The following is a 16,392-nucleotide window of genomic DNA, read 5'->3' on the forward strand; positions in this document are numbered from 1 at the left end:
CTCACTTGATGTCAAGGGTGGTATGTAACATGCTTTTTTGTTGGCTGTAAGCTCACAATTAATGACACGGAGACTCCTTATTAATTATAAAAGCTTGGGCATTAGCTTAGGCTGGTCCCACTAGCTCTTATAACTTCAACTAACCCATTTACATTAATCTTCATTCTGCCATGTGGTGTTACCTCTCTTCCATCTTGTACCTCCTGTTTCCTCTCAATGTCTTGCTAGTGACTCCACCTTTCTTTTCTCAGCATTCCCCTCTACCTGGAAGTCCCACCTATATGTCCTGCCTAGCTATTGGTCATTCAGCTTTTTTTTTATTACACCAATCACAGCAATACATCTTCACACAGTATACAAATATCCCACTGTGTGTACCCAATAGTGGTAGACATTAAAAACTTCATAAAACATCCATGTTACAGACTCTAACTAGCCAAAAACCACTCAAGCATTATACTGAAGCACAAAGCCATTACTTGGCAATAGGAAGATAGGAGAGTACTATATGCTGGCTGGGCACACAGGTTGGATACCACTAGCATCAGAAGAGCTTTTCCATATCTAATGGTGGATATAGTCATATTAGCGCATCCCATTTGAACATCAGCCCTTCTCAATATCCTTGAGCCATGCAACCCAAAAGAGGTATCACTTTAAAACTGTCTCCCTTCAGTTTCCATACTGCTTCTTGCAAAGCTGCATATTTGAGCTCAAAAGGAGGTTGGTACAACTCAACTGGGCTGAGACAATTTCATGCCCAAGGCAAGTTCCAAGAATGAAATGTGCATATAGGATTACCTCTGGCTATACAATTTCCAAAGACTGTGGGGTCACTTTTGCATCCTTAAGTGTTGTTTTTATAATTATACATACTTATGGGGGATAGTACGATGATTGCATACAAGTACATAATGTACAATGATAAAAAAGAATAATTTGTATTTCTTTGTCCTTGAGGATTATCTTTTGAGTTTGGAACCTTGAAACACTTCTCTACTGGTTCTTTGTAAATGCTTAATGAATGCTTCTAAGTTGTAATCCCCTCATGATCCTTAGAACACTGGAGCCTATTCCTACTCCTTAACTGCATTCTGATACAAGTGCCCATGGATTTCCCATCTCTACATATTGCTCATACATTGTACCTTCTAAAGAACAGACTTCCATGGTTATCTCTGTATGTCACCAGAGACAACAGACTTGAACTGCACTGATATAGCTAGATCTCTATGGATTTGTCCTGGCACATGGAGGAGGACTGTGAACTCAGGACCATATTGGTGAGGGACAGGTTCTAGCATTTGCCTCCTCAAGGACAGATGGAACTCTTTGTGATGTTGGGACTCAAAAGGAATATGTTCTGTTCCCTTCTTGCCAGCTTTTACTCTCCACTTCTCTTCTTGTACCCGAGTCTCACGAACTTGACTAATAATTATTTGGGCAAAAGCTGAAAACAGGGGCATTAAAGATGTGGAGACAAATAATGTATAACACTTTTTTTGTTATTTGTTTCTTTGTTTAAGACATCTGGCCAGTGAACTGAGGAGTGGAACTCACAGTTCTGCCCCCTGCACTCTACTATACTGCCTACTTTTCAGGAGTCATGCACTCATTTTCTTCAGACAGTCAACTGGCATTTTCAACACTGATGTTTAGATTTCAGAGAATCTGAGAATAGCCTTTTGTCTGAAAGAGCTCTGTTTGCAAAACAAAAAACACTAGAGGAAGAGTCACTCTAAGTTGTTAAGGGGTGGGAGGCCCGAAAAGTTCAGGTACTAGGCCATCTCAGTAAGCAAGAGGACTAGAACCCTCCTTCCACCTCAATCCAGCAATATTCTGTCTTTTCAGTGACAGTCCTAATAGTCAATCTCTCTTTCTCTCTTTCAGTAGCTAAATTGTGGGAAATCTGGAATGAACAAACTTTATCCACTTCAAGGGAAAAACCAATCCCTCAGGGAAATGGACCATCAGCTAGATGAGCTACAGTCCACCCTGGTCATGTATGGTAGACAAGAAGATAACAGTCTACAGAAAAGGATGAGTTTTTTTGTTTTGTTTTGTTTTTGTTTTCCTACAGCATTTGGGGCCTGTATTTCTGCTCTCAGCCCTGTAACATCCTAGCTGTGCAGCATGGAGAGACCTGTGGCTCTATTCAAGCTTTGGGTTTTGTTTCTTAACCATTCCCCTGTGACTTATCTCCAGGAAGATTCCCACCATGCTATCTGAGGGCGGGATGGAGGTTCTGTCCTCCCCATTTCTATTGTAGGTCTAATACCGTACCTGGCCCATTGGAACCAATTTGAAGAGATACGAAATGAGTAACTTCAATAGCAAGCAGGCAGCAGGAGGGCATTGACGGCAAATCCTAGATTTCACGTGCTGTAACTCACTGAAACCTCCCAACCCCTCTGCAAAGCGGAACACTTGCAGCCATACCATCTGCTGGGAGATGGATGTGTAACTTGCCTAGGTTCACAGAAGTGGCAATGCTGTGTCAACTCTGTTTCTACTGTCATCCCTATCGATAAATGCTATGTTGTCGGTGCAGACTCCATTACAATGTACTATCTCCATACTAGGGAGAGCAGGAGAGGGGACAGGAGGGGCATGGAAGGATGGAGTGAGAAGAAGAAAGCAAACGAGACCATTAAACCTGCTTCTTCCCCCTTTAAGATGTTTTCCGTTTTCCGTCTGAAGCTTGATGGAGAGAGTATGTTAGGGGTATGGGCTATGTCATTAAGGCAGAGCAAGGTGAAAATTCTATTTTGCTCAACACTGGAACATGCTCAGCTGGACAAGGAAGGGTGTCAGCCAAGGTGTGACACTCTAAGATGTGAAAAATGAGAATCTCCATCCCGAAGACAGTTCCAGGATGACGAAATGCCTGAAACGTATTTCACTTGAGAAGGCTGGGGAGGCTGATTTACAGAAGTAAATGGGCACTTTCTATTTTTCTCTTGACAGAATTCCCAACATATTTCTCGGAGAAAGAAGATCAGACTCACTTTCTTGTGGACAAGAGGGACAAAGACAGTTTTCAAGCACTACAGAGGAAAAAAAAAAAAAACTTTTTATAAGAATGTGTAGAAATGGGCCATATTCTTGACAGTGAGAGGACTGTCAAGGGAGGCAGTTAAGAACATTCAGAGGTGTTGGACTGTGAACTCTCTAATGCCCTCAAAACTCCAGTTACTGATTCGTTAGTTCTGCCATGAGTGAAGAACCAAGAGAGATAGAGTCTGATAACAGAGCAGAGTAATAGGTGTAAGATTCCCAATGACTGATCTGGAAAGATCCTGCCTCTGTTCCCAACACCTGCACTTCTCTCCATGCTCCGGATTTCCCCAGGAAAGACAGAACGTTGAAAGGGCTCACCTTTCTTCTCAAAGTCCACTTTGTCTTCTCCTGGCCGTCCCAAGCTGTCCAGGGCATGGGTCATCTGGCTACCAAACTCATCCTCACGGGAGACATGGTTGGTCCGCCTGGGTGGGTCCTCCTCCTCTTCATAATCATAGTCATCCAGGATGGGTGTCTCCCGGATGGGTACACCAATGACTGAGTTGTGTGCCTGAAGCCTGGAGGAGCGGAAGCTCTCCCTGGCCTGAGGGCCCAGCAGCACTGATGGGATGTAGTGAATCTCGTGAGTGGCTTCGGTGCTTGCGCTCTTCTGGGGGATGCGCCGGCGCTTCTGCCAGCGCCGCTGGGCATACAGTGCCACTGTGAACACCAGCAACAGGAGTAGCAGTGCAATGAGTCCTCCCTGGAGTAGGAAGAAAGAAGAGCAAAGGTATGGGCCACTGATTTGTGGATTGTAGGGCCAGGCTGCTTTCCTATCTGTCTCACTTCACCTGGGCTCTATGGGTTCCAACAGTCATGGATTTGTTGTAGAGAGACACTACTTCCCAGCCTAGCATTTTCATTAATAAACTGTGACACTCTGAGGAAACTGACTTCTTTATGCCGTAGTTCCCTAGCCTTCAAGAATAGGTAAGAGTCTCACTCTTCCTTCTTTACAAGTTTGATCTGAAGAGCAAAGGCTGTTGCTAACAGCCATGTTAGAACAACCTAGCTTGTTAAATGCGGGCTGTTGCTTTCCTGTTCTCCCCACCAGCTAACCGGCCCCAGGACAATCCATCAAGCTCTCTCAGCCTTCTTTTATTATCTACAAAATGAGTTCCCCGAGGGCTTAAGTGATAGTATCATTCCATACCACCCATTACAAACTATGAGAGAGTATTAGATTGCATTATCAAATCCAAACGTTTCTACCATTTGTATTTTATTCATTTTCAATCCTTTAATCTTTGATTTTTCAAAAAGAGGGCTAGGACAAAATAGGTGCTTAAAATATTTGTAGAATGAATGAATGAACAGGTGAATAAAAGCAACACTTTATAAGGCTCCTTTAATCAGATACTTATAGTAAACTGATGCTAATTCATCTTTAACCCATCCCACCTCTGCATAATATACAAGAGTGAGAAATATGAAGGCAGTATTTCTACAAGTATATCTAAACTGACATGTAAAATTCATGAAATAATATGGTCTTTGAGTTTCTAATGGGAAACTAGTTTCCAAATATTCATTTATCTCCCAGGTCCCTGCCAAAGGCAGACAGCATGAGTCTTACACTCTTCTGTTCTCCCTAATATCCACAATGACAGAAAAACCTGTGTTGCAGTTATCTCTTTCTTCACTTTGTATCATATTCCACTTTTGGACACTGGGTGCCACTTTGTTCAGTTCTGTGGTGCGGTTCCCATACAAGATGGGGTCACCTCAGTTATGTGGGCATGGTGTGAAAATCGGATTGGAACCTTATATTTATTATTTTATTTAGTGTGTTTTTGTTTCTTAATTCTAAAGCTTATATTCTTTCTATGTCACCCAAGTAGTTAGATTATAATCTTATTGCAGATACAACCAAGTCCTGGTCACTACAGCATGTCACAAAGAAGCCAGAAATTGGCCTTGAACACAGTCTCTTGAGAGAGGGTGACTACAGTGGATATTATTTAGATATCTTCTCTCTTTTCACTAACTTGGTTCTGACATTCTTCTGACTACCCACACAATGAACACTACAATTTTCTGTTATCCAAGAACCAAAATCTCACTACAGTAAAATATGCACCCTCTCTCCTCCTGAAGGAGGTGGGGCACAGGATGGTTGGGTATAAGGTTGGGGTAGGAGCATTGAACACAGCTGACATCCTGCCTTGACGTTGGCAGTGATCTGCATTAAAGTCTCAAGGAATATTTCCCTAGATATCAGAACTTAGAAACCAATAACACAAATTAAACAGATCCCCATTACATGTTTTTATGTAGATATGCATATGTATAATTTTTCAGATATATGTGAAATGTATGAGCCAAAAGTTTCTTTGCAAAGTGAGATGAGAGCTGATGGATATGGAGAACTTATCAGAAAACTGGAAGACAGTAAGCATGGGATACAAATGTTCTCAGTCATGGCACCTAAAGGGTAGTTGTGTCCAAAGAAATAAAAAGCAGGAATATGGTCACTACAACCTGGAGGGCTGTACATAAGCATAGTGGCCTTGAGAGAGCTGCTATACCGTTGTCTCGTTTGGACAATCTACTCATGAAAGGAAGATGAGCAACTCAGCAGTGATAATAGCATGTTGAGTCACCAGCAGTGGCTAAGAATGCTGCTATACAGGCCCACTCCACGGAGCCACATTCCTACTCCAGCTTCTTCCACCAGGGACAAGGAAAGAAAAAGGAAGAGCAATTGATGTGTCAGTAGATCTGGGGCATCCAGACCCTGAGCACACAGCAAGAGCAAACCCAGACCCTCGTGACTGAAAAATCTTGCAGGGTAAAACAGGAGTCATGGAGGGAGGGAAGGTTGAGGGGTCAAGGATTGTGAAATTTCATAAAGCAAGTCAAGAAGAAGCCAAGGCTCAGGGCTGGTACACTGAGGCCGTTGGGTCTCAGGTTCAACCTGATGCCAAATCCATTTGGAGGGGGAACATCTTGGGTCCTTTTCAAAGAAAACAAGGATGGGTGAAGGGCTGAAAATCCCAGAAAAAAATAGCAGTCTGTTAGTTAGCAGTTGGCTTGCATGAGTGTGTAAGTGCATAAGTGTGTACAAAAGTATTCAATTTACTTCTTTATGTGTCTGATAATTTCACTGTGTTCTCAGGGTGAGAGGAGGGAAGAGATTAAAAAAGAAGTATATCTCCCCCTCTTCTGGAATCTTCCTTCCTCAGGTATCGCTCTACAATAGTATTCTACTTTCCCTATTCCATGACTGATAATGGGCCACAGATTCCCCAGCAGAGGAAGGCAAGGATGAGTGCATAGAGGAGTGTGACAGGAAAAGCCTGTGTCCAGGACACATGATGCTCTGTTTCCCTGCATGCTTATGGCTGCGACGTGTGTACTGCAATAGTTTACCTCCTTGGGCTCCAATAGACTCCTTTGGAAATGATTATTCTCACTATGAAGAATTATGCGAAGAATTTAAAAAGACAACACATGATCTGAGTAAAAGGTTCCCACTGCTGTGGAATGATCTGTATGTCAAATTACTCTGATTGGTCAATAAATAAAACACTGATTGGCCATTGGCTAGGCAGGAAGTATAGGCGGGACTAACAGAGAGGAGAAAAGAAAGAACAGGAAGGCGAAAGGAGACATTGCCAGCCACCACCATGACAAGCAACATGTGAAGATGAGCCATGAGCCATGTGGCAAGGTATAGATTTATAGAAATGGATTAATTTAAGATATAAGAACAGTTAGCAAGAAACCTGCCATGGCCATACAGTTTGTAAGCAATATAAGTCTCTGTGTTTACTTGGTTGGGTCTAAGTGGCTGTGGGACTGGTGGGTAACAGAGATTTGTCCTGACTGTGGGCCAGGCAGGAAAACGCTAGCTACATCCCACCACAGAAAGTTCACAAATAGAAGCCTCCTTTCTTTAGTTTCTCTGTTCCTGTATTCTAACCAGTCACAGAATAACACCCAGACTTACGAGCCTGGCACTCAATATCCATCATGACTGGGCCCCTGCTTCCTTCTCATAAAATCCGTTCTCTGCGAGCCTCACCTGTTCTGCCTAGGGTATCTCACCCTAGAGCCAAACTGACTGGTTAGCCTGTCCCCAAAATGTGATGGTCCCTTATGTCAACTCATTGACCCCTTCACCTAAAGAAACCTTTCACTCTCCAAAATGCACCGAATAATGTACCCCGAGGAACATGCCCTCATGGGACTTCAAGAGATGACCTCATTTGGAAATTGGAACTTTGTAGATGTGATTAGTTAAGATGAGAGCACACAGGATTAGAAAGGACCCTAAACAAAATGGCTGCTGTCCTGTTAAGAGGAGAGAACACAGAGGCATGGATACTTAGAAAGAAGGTAAGGTGAAGGCAGAAAGAGGGATTAGAGTGAGTCAGCTACAGACCATAGAATATTTCTGGTCCATGGGCCTTCCTTCCCAAGCTGGGGCAGCTTCTTCAACAGAGCTTCCAGAATTAGTGACCTTGCTGGCATTTTGAGGAGGGGGGGCAGGTTTCTGACCTTGAGCTATGAGAGAATAACTTCATTTTGTTTTAAGCCACTAGCTTATGATAGCTGGTTGTAGGAGCCCCAGGGAGCTGACCTGCTCATTATGAGACCCCTGCTTTTCAGCTTGGAGATTATGTCTTCTGAAGACATCTCCATTGCCTTTACATCGCAATGAATAAACACTTGAGAAAGCAAGGAATGGAAGAAGAAAGATTTATTTTGCTATAGTTTCAGTCCGTCATAGCAAAAGCAAAGTGACTCATAATATGGCAGTGAGGAGAAGACAGAGAGGATACAGGATCTCAAGTCTCCCCCCACACACACCTTTATTCCCTCTAGCTTAAGGGATAGTGCTGCAACATTTGAGATGAGTCTTTTCCCACTGAATTCAGAAATACCCTCACAGATACAAACTGAGGTGTGCCTTACACATTCTCAGTTCAATCAAGTCCGTAATTGACATCAACCATCACAGGATCCTTTGCCTCTTCTTTTTTCTCAAAGTCTTTCAGGGCTATCAGTTGTCTGACTACACAGCTGTCATCCGATCATCTGTCTGGACAGCTTTCCAGTCCAGGTCCTGAACTGATATTTGCCAGGCTTGGGTGTATTACTTAATATAGAAATTGTAAGAAACACCTAGGTGCCTAAAATCCTCACTAGACATGTCGGAAAAATGCAAGGATAAGACCCTGTCATTAGCTCTAACCACAGCAGCCAGGGAGCTCCTGATCACACTGCTGCTTTGCCTTTTCTCTGGGCACCTTCACCTAGTTTGCTTACACTAACAGTAGTAAATCTCATAAATTACCGAGTCAAAAAGCAACACCCCCAAGACACCCTACCAAAAGAGCCTTCAGAGAAGTCAGAGTTAGGATGTCATTCAGCCTGGCCTCATTTCCATCTACTTTTCACGTTAAAATATCCAGGCATGGGAGAAGAAGCAAGAGAAAAGAAAGACGAGGATAATGTGGAAAATGCTTTATTTGACAATGTGTCATTCGGAAACTGATTATTTCTGTCTCCAGCCTTTTTAATATTCCCTGACAATGGCCAAGCCGCAAGGGGATTTTGTATTCTAAGACTGGATTTATAATACTCTGTTCAGCAATGATAAGAACACGGGCCTTTAATCCTCAGAGCTGTGAACATGCATATTCTCCCAAGTAATGTCCTTTCCTTCTTGCCACTTGTTTCTGGTCCCTGGCGGCCAGCCCCATGATAGCTTTGGGCAGGTGACTTATTGGATGTTCTATTTGGCCAAATGCCTAGTGGCAGAGTTAGTATGGTAGCGTGAGACAGGCCTCCAGGTTGTCTGAGAAGTCCCTCTGGGGGTTCAGTGTATGCACAAGCTGTGAAGATTGTAAGAAAATGGTCCAATCCCTTCGTGGTGCAGATAAGGAAACTGTTTCTGTCACTGAGAAAATGAGAGTGATTTGGCCAGGATCACAGAATGTCCTACAAAGGTTTTAGAGACACAGTTTATCGTCAGTGCCTACCGAAGCTGCTAATAAACTTGTCAATCAAGAAAATTTGCTTAATGAAAGAGGTTCTACGACCTTGCATTTCTCTCCTGTCCCAGTTTGCAATATCTTTCATTGTGATCTTTTTAATTAATACTGAATGGGCTTGGCTTTATCTCCCTTCTTCTGTAACTCTCAACCCATTTTTCTACCACAATAAAAGCTGAGCTATAAACAGATCTAGTTCATCTCCCATTGACTCAGTTGGGAGTCTTGTGGTATGAAGTTCAAGTCCTTGTCACACAGGTCTCCATCTTTGTGAGTAACCTAGTCTCCAATGTATACTTTTGAGATACTCATGAGGACTCAGTGGATTTTATTTTTGGCATAGGCTAGTATAAAACATGCTGTGAACTGTAGAAAGATCACACTGTGTATGGTAGGGAGACAGAAATCAGGGAGGCCACTGAGGTTTCTGATGACAAGTTCAAACAGTGGTTCTTATATGGGATAAATTTGCACCCCTAGAGCTATGTGGAAATGGGGCAATTGTGGTTGTCACAGTTAGTGATAGTAGAGAGTTGCTATTATCATGTGAGTAGTGAGTAGAGGCTAGGAAAATGAACTAAAAGTACAGGAAAGTCACGTAAAAAATCAACTGGTTCAAAGTGCATGAGTCACTGATACCAGCAACTGAGAGCTCTAGGTTTAAGAAAGATTATGAAAACTGAAACTAAGGCAGTGGAGGTGGGCAGTCAAGTTCTTAGCTACTGGCATTGATATAGGACATATACAACAGAATCGGAAGATTGATTGATAGGAAAAGGGGAGGAAGGAAGTAACAATGATGACAATGAGGTCTGGATTCTGTCATTGCATCACAGAGGGACCTATCTAAGTATTAATGATTTCCTGAGTAATACCCTAGGTTATGCAAGATCTCAGCCCATAGTGGAATGAAAGATATATGCATGCAAAAATAATCAATTAGCTAAAAGAAGATAAATGAACATTAAAAGATAAGGTGTTGCATAAAATGCTTATACAAATTCACATCTGTAACTTTATACCCACACCCTTCTGTATGTGTATAATTAGTTATATTTATCTACATTTATTTCTTTGCCTCTAGGGAGACATTGGCTGACCTGTTTAAGAAGGCCTCATTAAAGAAAATAAAAAGTATTTTCTTTTAAACAAGTCACCAATTTATCACGTATGTCTTAGATGCATATTTTATCTCCCAAGACAATGCCACTGGGGGAAAAATTGGAAACACATTGTGTTTCTTTGGAATGCGTTCATCCTCCACCTACTGCCTTTCCAGTTTAAATATCCTTAATCATCTTTAAGCTACATCAAGAAAGGACCTAAACCTTCCCACAATTTGAATGTATCCAAAGGACAGCTAATAAACACTTAGGCACAAAGTCCTGACCATAAGCCAGTCAGACATGGATGGGATCTCAGCTCTACTACATTTTAGCTGTAGACTGTGACTAAGCCACTTATGTTTCCTCCTTTTTCATCTGCAAACAGGGTTATTAACATGTAACTAAGAAGAGATGGGGAGAATTCAATGAGATCATGTCATACAATACCACATTTAACATAATGAGTTGCATTTAGCAGTTCTAAGGAGAGGTAACACCCTTATTGTTGAGGACAGACTTTATTTCCCCTAAAAATTTAAATATGAGGTATTGATAAAGTCAAATTTTCCCATACACAATGGTATGAGATAGTCTTGATAGTGTGACTGCATCCCACACTGCTTCCAGGCTGTGAGGCATGGCCATGTCCCTTCTTTGGAGTGAGAAGGTAAAACTGTGTTCTTTTAAAAATCTTTTCACTACCTCTTTATTAATTAATATATTTTCAGATAGAGTCACACAGGCTGCTCTGGAACTAGCTTCTTAGCCCAAGTAGGCTTTGAACCTGAGATCTTCCTACCTCTGCTTGTCGAGAATTGGGATTATAGGTGTGTGCCACCAAGACCAGCCCAAATGGCTGACAACAGTCATCCTTGCTCTAATAGTCTAGAAGATTGGAAAGCCAAAGCTGGCCCTGAAGACTTTAGGACAGATGGAAAAATCGCTATGCTTTTGCCACTTTGCCTGGCACTGCAACTCTGGACGAAGGTGCTACGTCAGCTGAATAACCTGCTTCCGTATTTTTGAACACACTGTTCCTCTGACTGAAATGCCCCCACCTAACATCTTTATTTAGTCCTTTATGCCTTAACTCCAGAGTCCTGGCTTCCCTAAAATATGCTTTCCCTGACTGGGTCAAGTGCCCACTTGCTAGTCCCACTGACTCATGCTTTTCTCTTAGGGAACATAGGAATTTGTAGGGCAACTTGAATACTACTTGCTCCCTTGAGTGTACCCTTAATCACCTGTGTATTTCTCAGGATATATTCTGGGGTCTGACAGTGAGTAGGTGTCATTATGCACCTACTCTATTTCTATACTGAGAATCAGGGAATGGAAGGGCCAGGTTTTATTTCTTTCAGGATGAATGTGAATGGTACATGGCACCTAGTAGATCTTCAATTAATTGTTGAAAGAATGAATGAATGAGTCCATTATGAAAGCCTCTCTCCAAGGCTAGATGGTTGAAATACACCTACAGCTGTCTGACAATTCTCCATCTGTAAGTAACAGAGAGTAGAGGATAATTCACACAAGCCATTTAACACAAATCAGTACCCCACTCCATATCCTTAGGTGGCCTCTCAAGTTCTGTCTCAGATCCCACTCTGAAGGATGAATAATGAAGAGGATAGGAGACTGAACAGGACTGATTTTCTTCCTATTCTTTTAGTCATTGAGATAAACAGATGGGCTCTGCAGTCAGGGAGGGGCTATACCCATATTTTTTGATCTATTCATTCACTGAACTGCTTTAAGAACACCTATAGAAACAGACAGAGTCAAGCTCAGAATTTTTCACTCTGTCACCTTCCAGTGTTGTGACCTTAGAAAAGTCTAGGATGCTCAGTTTTCCCAGCTCTAACATGAGAATAGTAACACTCACCTAAATGAGTTGTGGTAGAGAGTAGATTGAATGGCACAATGTTTTCTATTTTGAGATAAGATTGCACAACGTTGCCTGACTCTGACCTGGAACTCACTGTTTGTTATCCATGCTAGCCTCAAACTCAAAATCCTCCTGTTCAAGGACTTAGTCTGACCACATGCCAAACTGTTTACCTGGATTTAGAAATGCCTAGATACGCCCTTGAAAAAGTTGCATTTGTTTGGGGGGATAGATATGCAAGAAGATAATTACAACCATGCACAGTTGGATAAAATCTATGCCAGAGGGAAACAGTGAGGAGCAAAGAGTTTCTCACAGCATCCAGTGCAAATCATAGAGGGAGAAGGAATAAAATACACTTCCCTGTAACTCCACTTAAAGACAAATTAAAACGGAGGAGGTCTACCCCTTCAATCAAGTGTATTCACACCCAAAATAGGACTGAATTACTAGAGCCCGCTGAGGAGCACAGTAGGTAAGAGTTGTAGTGTCCGCACTGTCATTTACCAGTTGGAAAGCCCTAGGTGGGTCAATGTTTTTTCTGGAGTCTCTGGTCTTTGATTTGAAAGTGAAAGACAATAGTCTCAACTGAACAGCATTGTGAGGATTAAATGCACAACTGCACAAAAAAGGATCTAACACACCAGTGCTCATAGAATGATGGTGCCATGAATTCTGGCTCAGGAAAAATGCACTGAGGAAGGAATTCCAGAACCTAATGTGCCCCTTGTCCCTTATAAATGAAAGAAGCCAACAAAGAATCTGCATCTCACCTTCATGGTTATTTAAAATATATAAACATGTCTGCTGCAGCAGCCAAATAAGCTAGGCATCCTTAACTTCATTTGGCAATTGAGGATACTAAGCCTCCAACAGGGCACTCTGCCTGAGGTTGTAAGGTTGGGTAGTGGCAGAGAACACATTTGATTTTAGGGTCCAAATCCCTGTAATGCAACTATCCTGAAATTGTCACTGTCAGAGAGGAGATGGTGAGAAGGGGAAGATGAGAACAGCCTTCATCATTCACTCAGTATCTCAATTTAGGCTCCCAAATCCACAAAGATATTTTTATCCCTATGCCAACCATCAGCTCTATGCCAACTATAGAGATTTCTGGAGTAGGAATTAGGCTACAACTCAAGGGCAAGGCATGCAAAGTATGTTTCCTATGGGCAAAGAGGTAGTCAGGACTGATGCTGGCCTCTTTAGAAATCATAACAGAGAAAAGGAGGTTTGGTATGGCTCCAGGGCAGGGGAGATATCTGCTACTGGGACTGTTCATGAGCCTATTCTTCTCCTTGTAGCCCATTCTAATAGTGCCCTTCCCCTTTGCTCAATACCAAGACCTCCCTCCCCTGTCTTCACTTAACTTCCATTACAGCACTAATTTTCCCTGAACTTTATTATCTTACATGCTAATAAGTTCAATGTTTCGTGCCCCAATAGGAATGGAATTTTGATTATTAATAAATGGCAATAATTTATTTTCTTCTTAAGCATGAAAAATACCTCCTCTTAATACACTCCTGGCTTTTAACAAATATTTTTGTATGGTTAGAAGGAAGGATAGACTAGTGAATAGGAAGGATAGATGAGTGAATGGTTCTCCAAGTGGTCCAAGGGATGTTTCTGAATTATTTCAGAATCGTATGCTCAGCCAGAGACCAGACCATATTTAAAAAATGAAGAAATTAATGTTTTTAATCCTCCTTTCTGGGGAAGACATGCATGCTATAGGAATTTTTAGGAGGCAATCATATTTACATGGCTAACTAGTCTCTGATATTTGAGGAAAACAAAACAAAACAAAACAAAACAAAACTTGGTCCAAACTCCAAACTTTATAAACTGCTGCAGCTTCTGCATATGCATTAGTATAGAAGTGCTGAAGCTTTCTATGAAAGAAGACTGCCAAGATGTAGCTCAAAGGCACTGACTTGAGTCTAAATCCAAGCTGATCGGCTACAAAGCTCTGGGCCAACCTCTTTATTTTAAGCCTTACTGTTGCCACTTTCTTTTCCTCCCTAGTTGTGTGTATGTGTGTGGGTGGGGGGTGGTATGCATGCATATTCATATGTGCAGGTGGATGTTAGAGGGTGACACTCAGAATCATCTTATGTAAAGAGGCAGAGTCACCTGAACCCAGAACTCGCTAATTCAGCAAACTGAGATGGCCCACTTGCTCTAGGGATGCCCTGTCTCTGACTTCTGGGTATTGAGATTAGGTGTGTGCTTCCATGCCCATCTGGCTTTTAGGTGAATGATAGGAAACTAAACTCCAGTCCTCAAGGGCTGTGCTTATTGAACCTTCCCTCCAGCCCTGTCGCCTTGATTTTATAGTTTAAAAGTAATCATGATGACAGGTCTCTTCAGGCAAGGAATACCCTGTCTCTGATCTTGCTTATAAAATAACTGTATGCTGCAGAGCGATTTATATACAATGCTTAGTACAGAAAGTGTCACCAAAGAGAGAGGAATCTAAACAGCACCACTAACTCCGGCAGAGATAACTGCAACCACCAAAAGCAATGCCACATATCCTGAGGATTTCCACTGCTTCTGATGCTTCCATCATCTATCCATCAAGCTTCTTCAAAACCTATTACCAGTCACACAATAGGAGTCTTTTTAGGGGTGCATTTTTGCTGCCATTTTTTTGGCCATTGGTGATGGAACTGACAATTGTCTTGAAGGCCTGAGGATCTCCCCCACTGAGATTGATCAGGAAATCCCTAGGACAGTTAGTTATCAGGGGCAGAGAGTCAAGCATGAGATGCTCAGGAATAGTAAGGGGAAAGACAACAGACGCAATAGGAGGCCAGTGTGTACATTGACAGGAGCAGGGGGGCAAAATTTGCCCCTGTTCCTCATGGGAGGGTAGGGATGCTTTACCCTTTCCTTTCCACCTTTCTGCTTTGGTCATCTATTTTTAAACAAAACAAACAAACAAATAAAAAAAAACTAAACAGAGATTACAATACTGAGAACCTAATGTTAGCAAAGAGAATTGTCTACCTACCTACTAGTTTAATTTTGTGTGGGTGGTGTGTGTGTACATAGGTGTGTACAGCTGCATGTGCCTACATCTACGGAGATCAGAGGTCAACACCAAGTATCTTTATTAATCTGAACTTCATATTTTGAGGCAGGTTCTCCAAGTGAACATGCAGTTTAGTGATTGGTTAGAGTAGAATGGCTAGAGAGGCCCAGGGCTCTCCCAGTCTCTGGCCCTCAGCACCATCATTCCCAACTTTGTGACTGAGTGCTGGGGATCTGAATTTAGGTAATAATACTCACACTGCAAGCTTGTTATAAAAAGCCCTTATTTTACTACTGCTAATAATTTCACAACCTCAAGTCACACTTCATCTTGACCATAGAGATCAGTCCTTCAGGATAGCCAGTGGACTGTGCTCTTTCTACTGATTCAGGGGATCTACTAACTGTTATACTGATCACCATCTAAATCAAAACCCCTGGTTTATGGCAGCAGCATCCAATCTCTGTGTTCATCTTAACTCCACCATTTGTCCTCTGTCTCTTCGCATCTCTCTTTTTAAAATGATAGTAGTCATGGATTCAAGTGAATTTCAAATCAATGTCCTTACCAATGACATCTGAAAATGTTCATTTTCAATCCTGAGGGTTGGATGGACATGAAGTCCTGGCAGTGTACTATTCAATTTGTTACGCTAAGGAAAGACTACTGGGTCCATTATTCAAATCCAGCACTCTCTGAAGAAATCCATAGTATGGAAACTAAAGAAATTCAACCAAAAATGAAATGGTGAAGAGAGATAGTAATAAGGTTTCTCTCCCTCTCTCTCTCTCTCTCTCTCTCTCTCTCTCTCTCTCTCTCTCTCTCTCTCTCTCTCTCAAATTACTGGTGTCCATGCTGAGCAGAAGATCAAATGGTACATGCATTGTAGGAAGAGGACATTAGGATCCAGGAGAAGGACTCAAATAAAACAAAATAAGCAAAAATACTTTGTGTAGAAAAATCCACAATTTGAATACCATCCCTTCAATCTCCCTGAGAGAACTAGGTATCCCCAAACTGGCCTAGTACAGAGAACTTCCTGTTCAGTATCTAAACTGCAGAATTGGAAGCATGGTCATCAGGTGTGCCTGACAATGCAAACTTAGGACTGAAAACCATGGCAGGTGAGGAGCAGGAGAGTTCAAATATCACCTATTACACCTTTTGAGCTAGTGCTCATAGGTAGGCTGATTACTTCTCTGAATCTTATTCTCCTGTCTGTGAAAGTACATCCGTCATCCAATCTGATTCTCCAATTCACCCAGGGAGTCGGGTAAGGTTAGTGATCTCCTTCAT

General features: G+C 42.0%; 1 protein-coding gene across 2 annotated transcripts in view; it reads right to left on the reverse strand.

Moving 5' to 3' along the window:
* Astn2 (astrotactin 2) overlaps positions 1-16,392 on the reverse strand; it is a 968,023-nt gene that overhangs the window by 764,888 nt on the left and 186,743 nt on the right. For both annotated transcript variants that reach the window (XM_059254463.1, XM_059254462.1), the window contains exon 3: positions 3,379-3,763. In XM_059254463.1, coding sequence (XP_059110446.1) covers positions 3,379-3,763 — 385 coding nt within the window. The remainder of the gene's footprint in view (positions 1-3,378; positions 3,764-16,392) is intronic.

Source organism: Peromyscus eremicus, chromosome 2, assembly GCF_949786415.1.
Source record: "Peromyscus eremicus chromosome 2, PerEre_H2_v1, whole genome shotgun sequence".
Lineage (NCBI taxonomy): Eukaryota > Metazoa > Chordata > Mammalia > Rodentia > Cricetidae > Peromyscus > Peromyscus eremicus.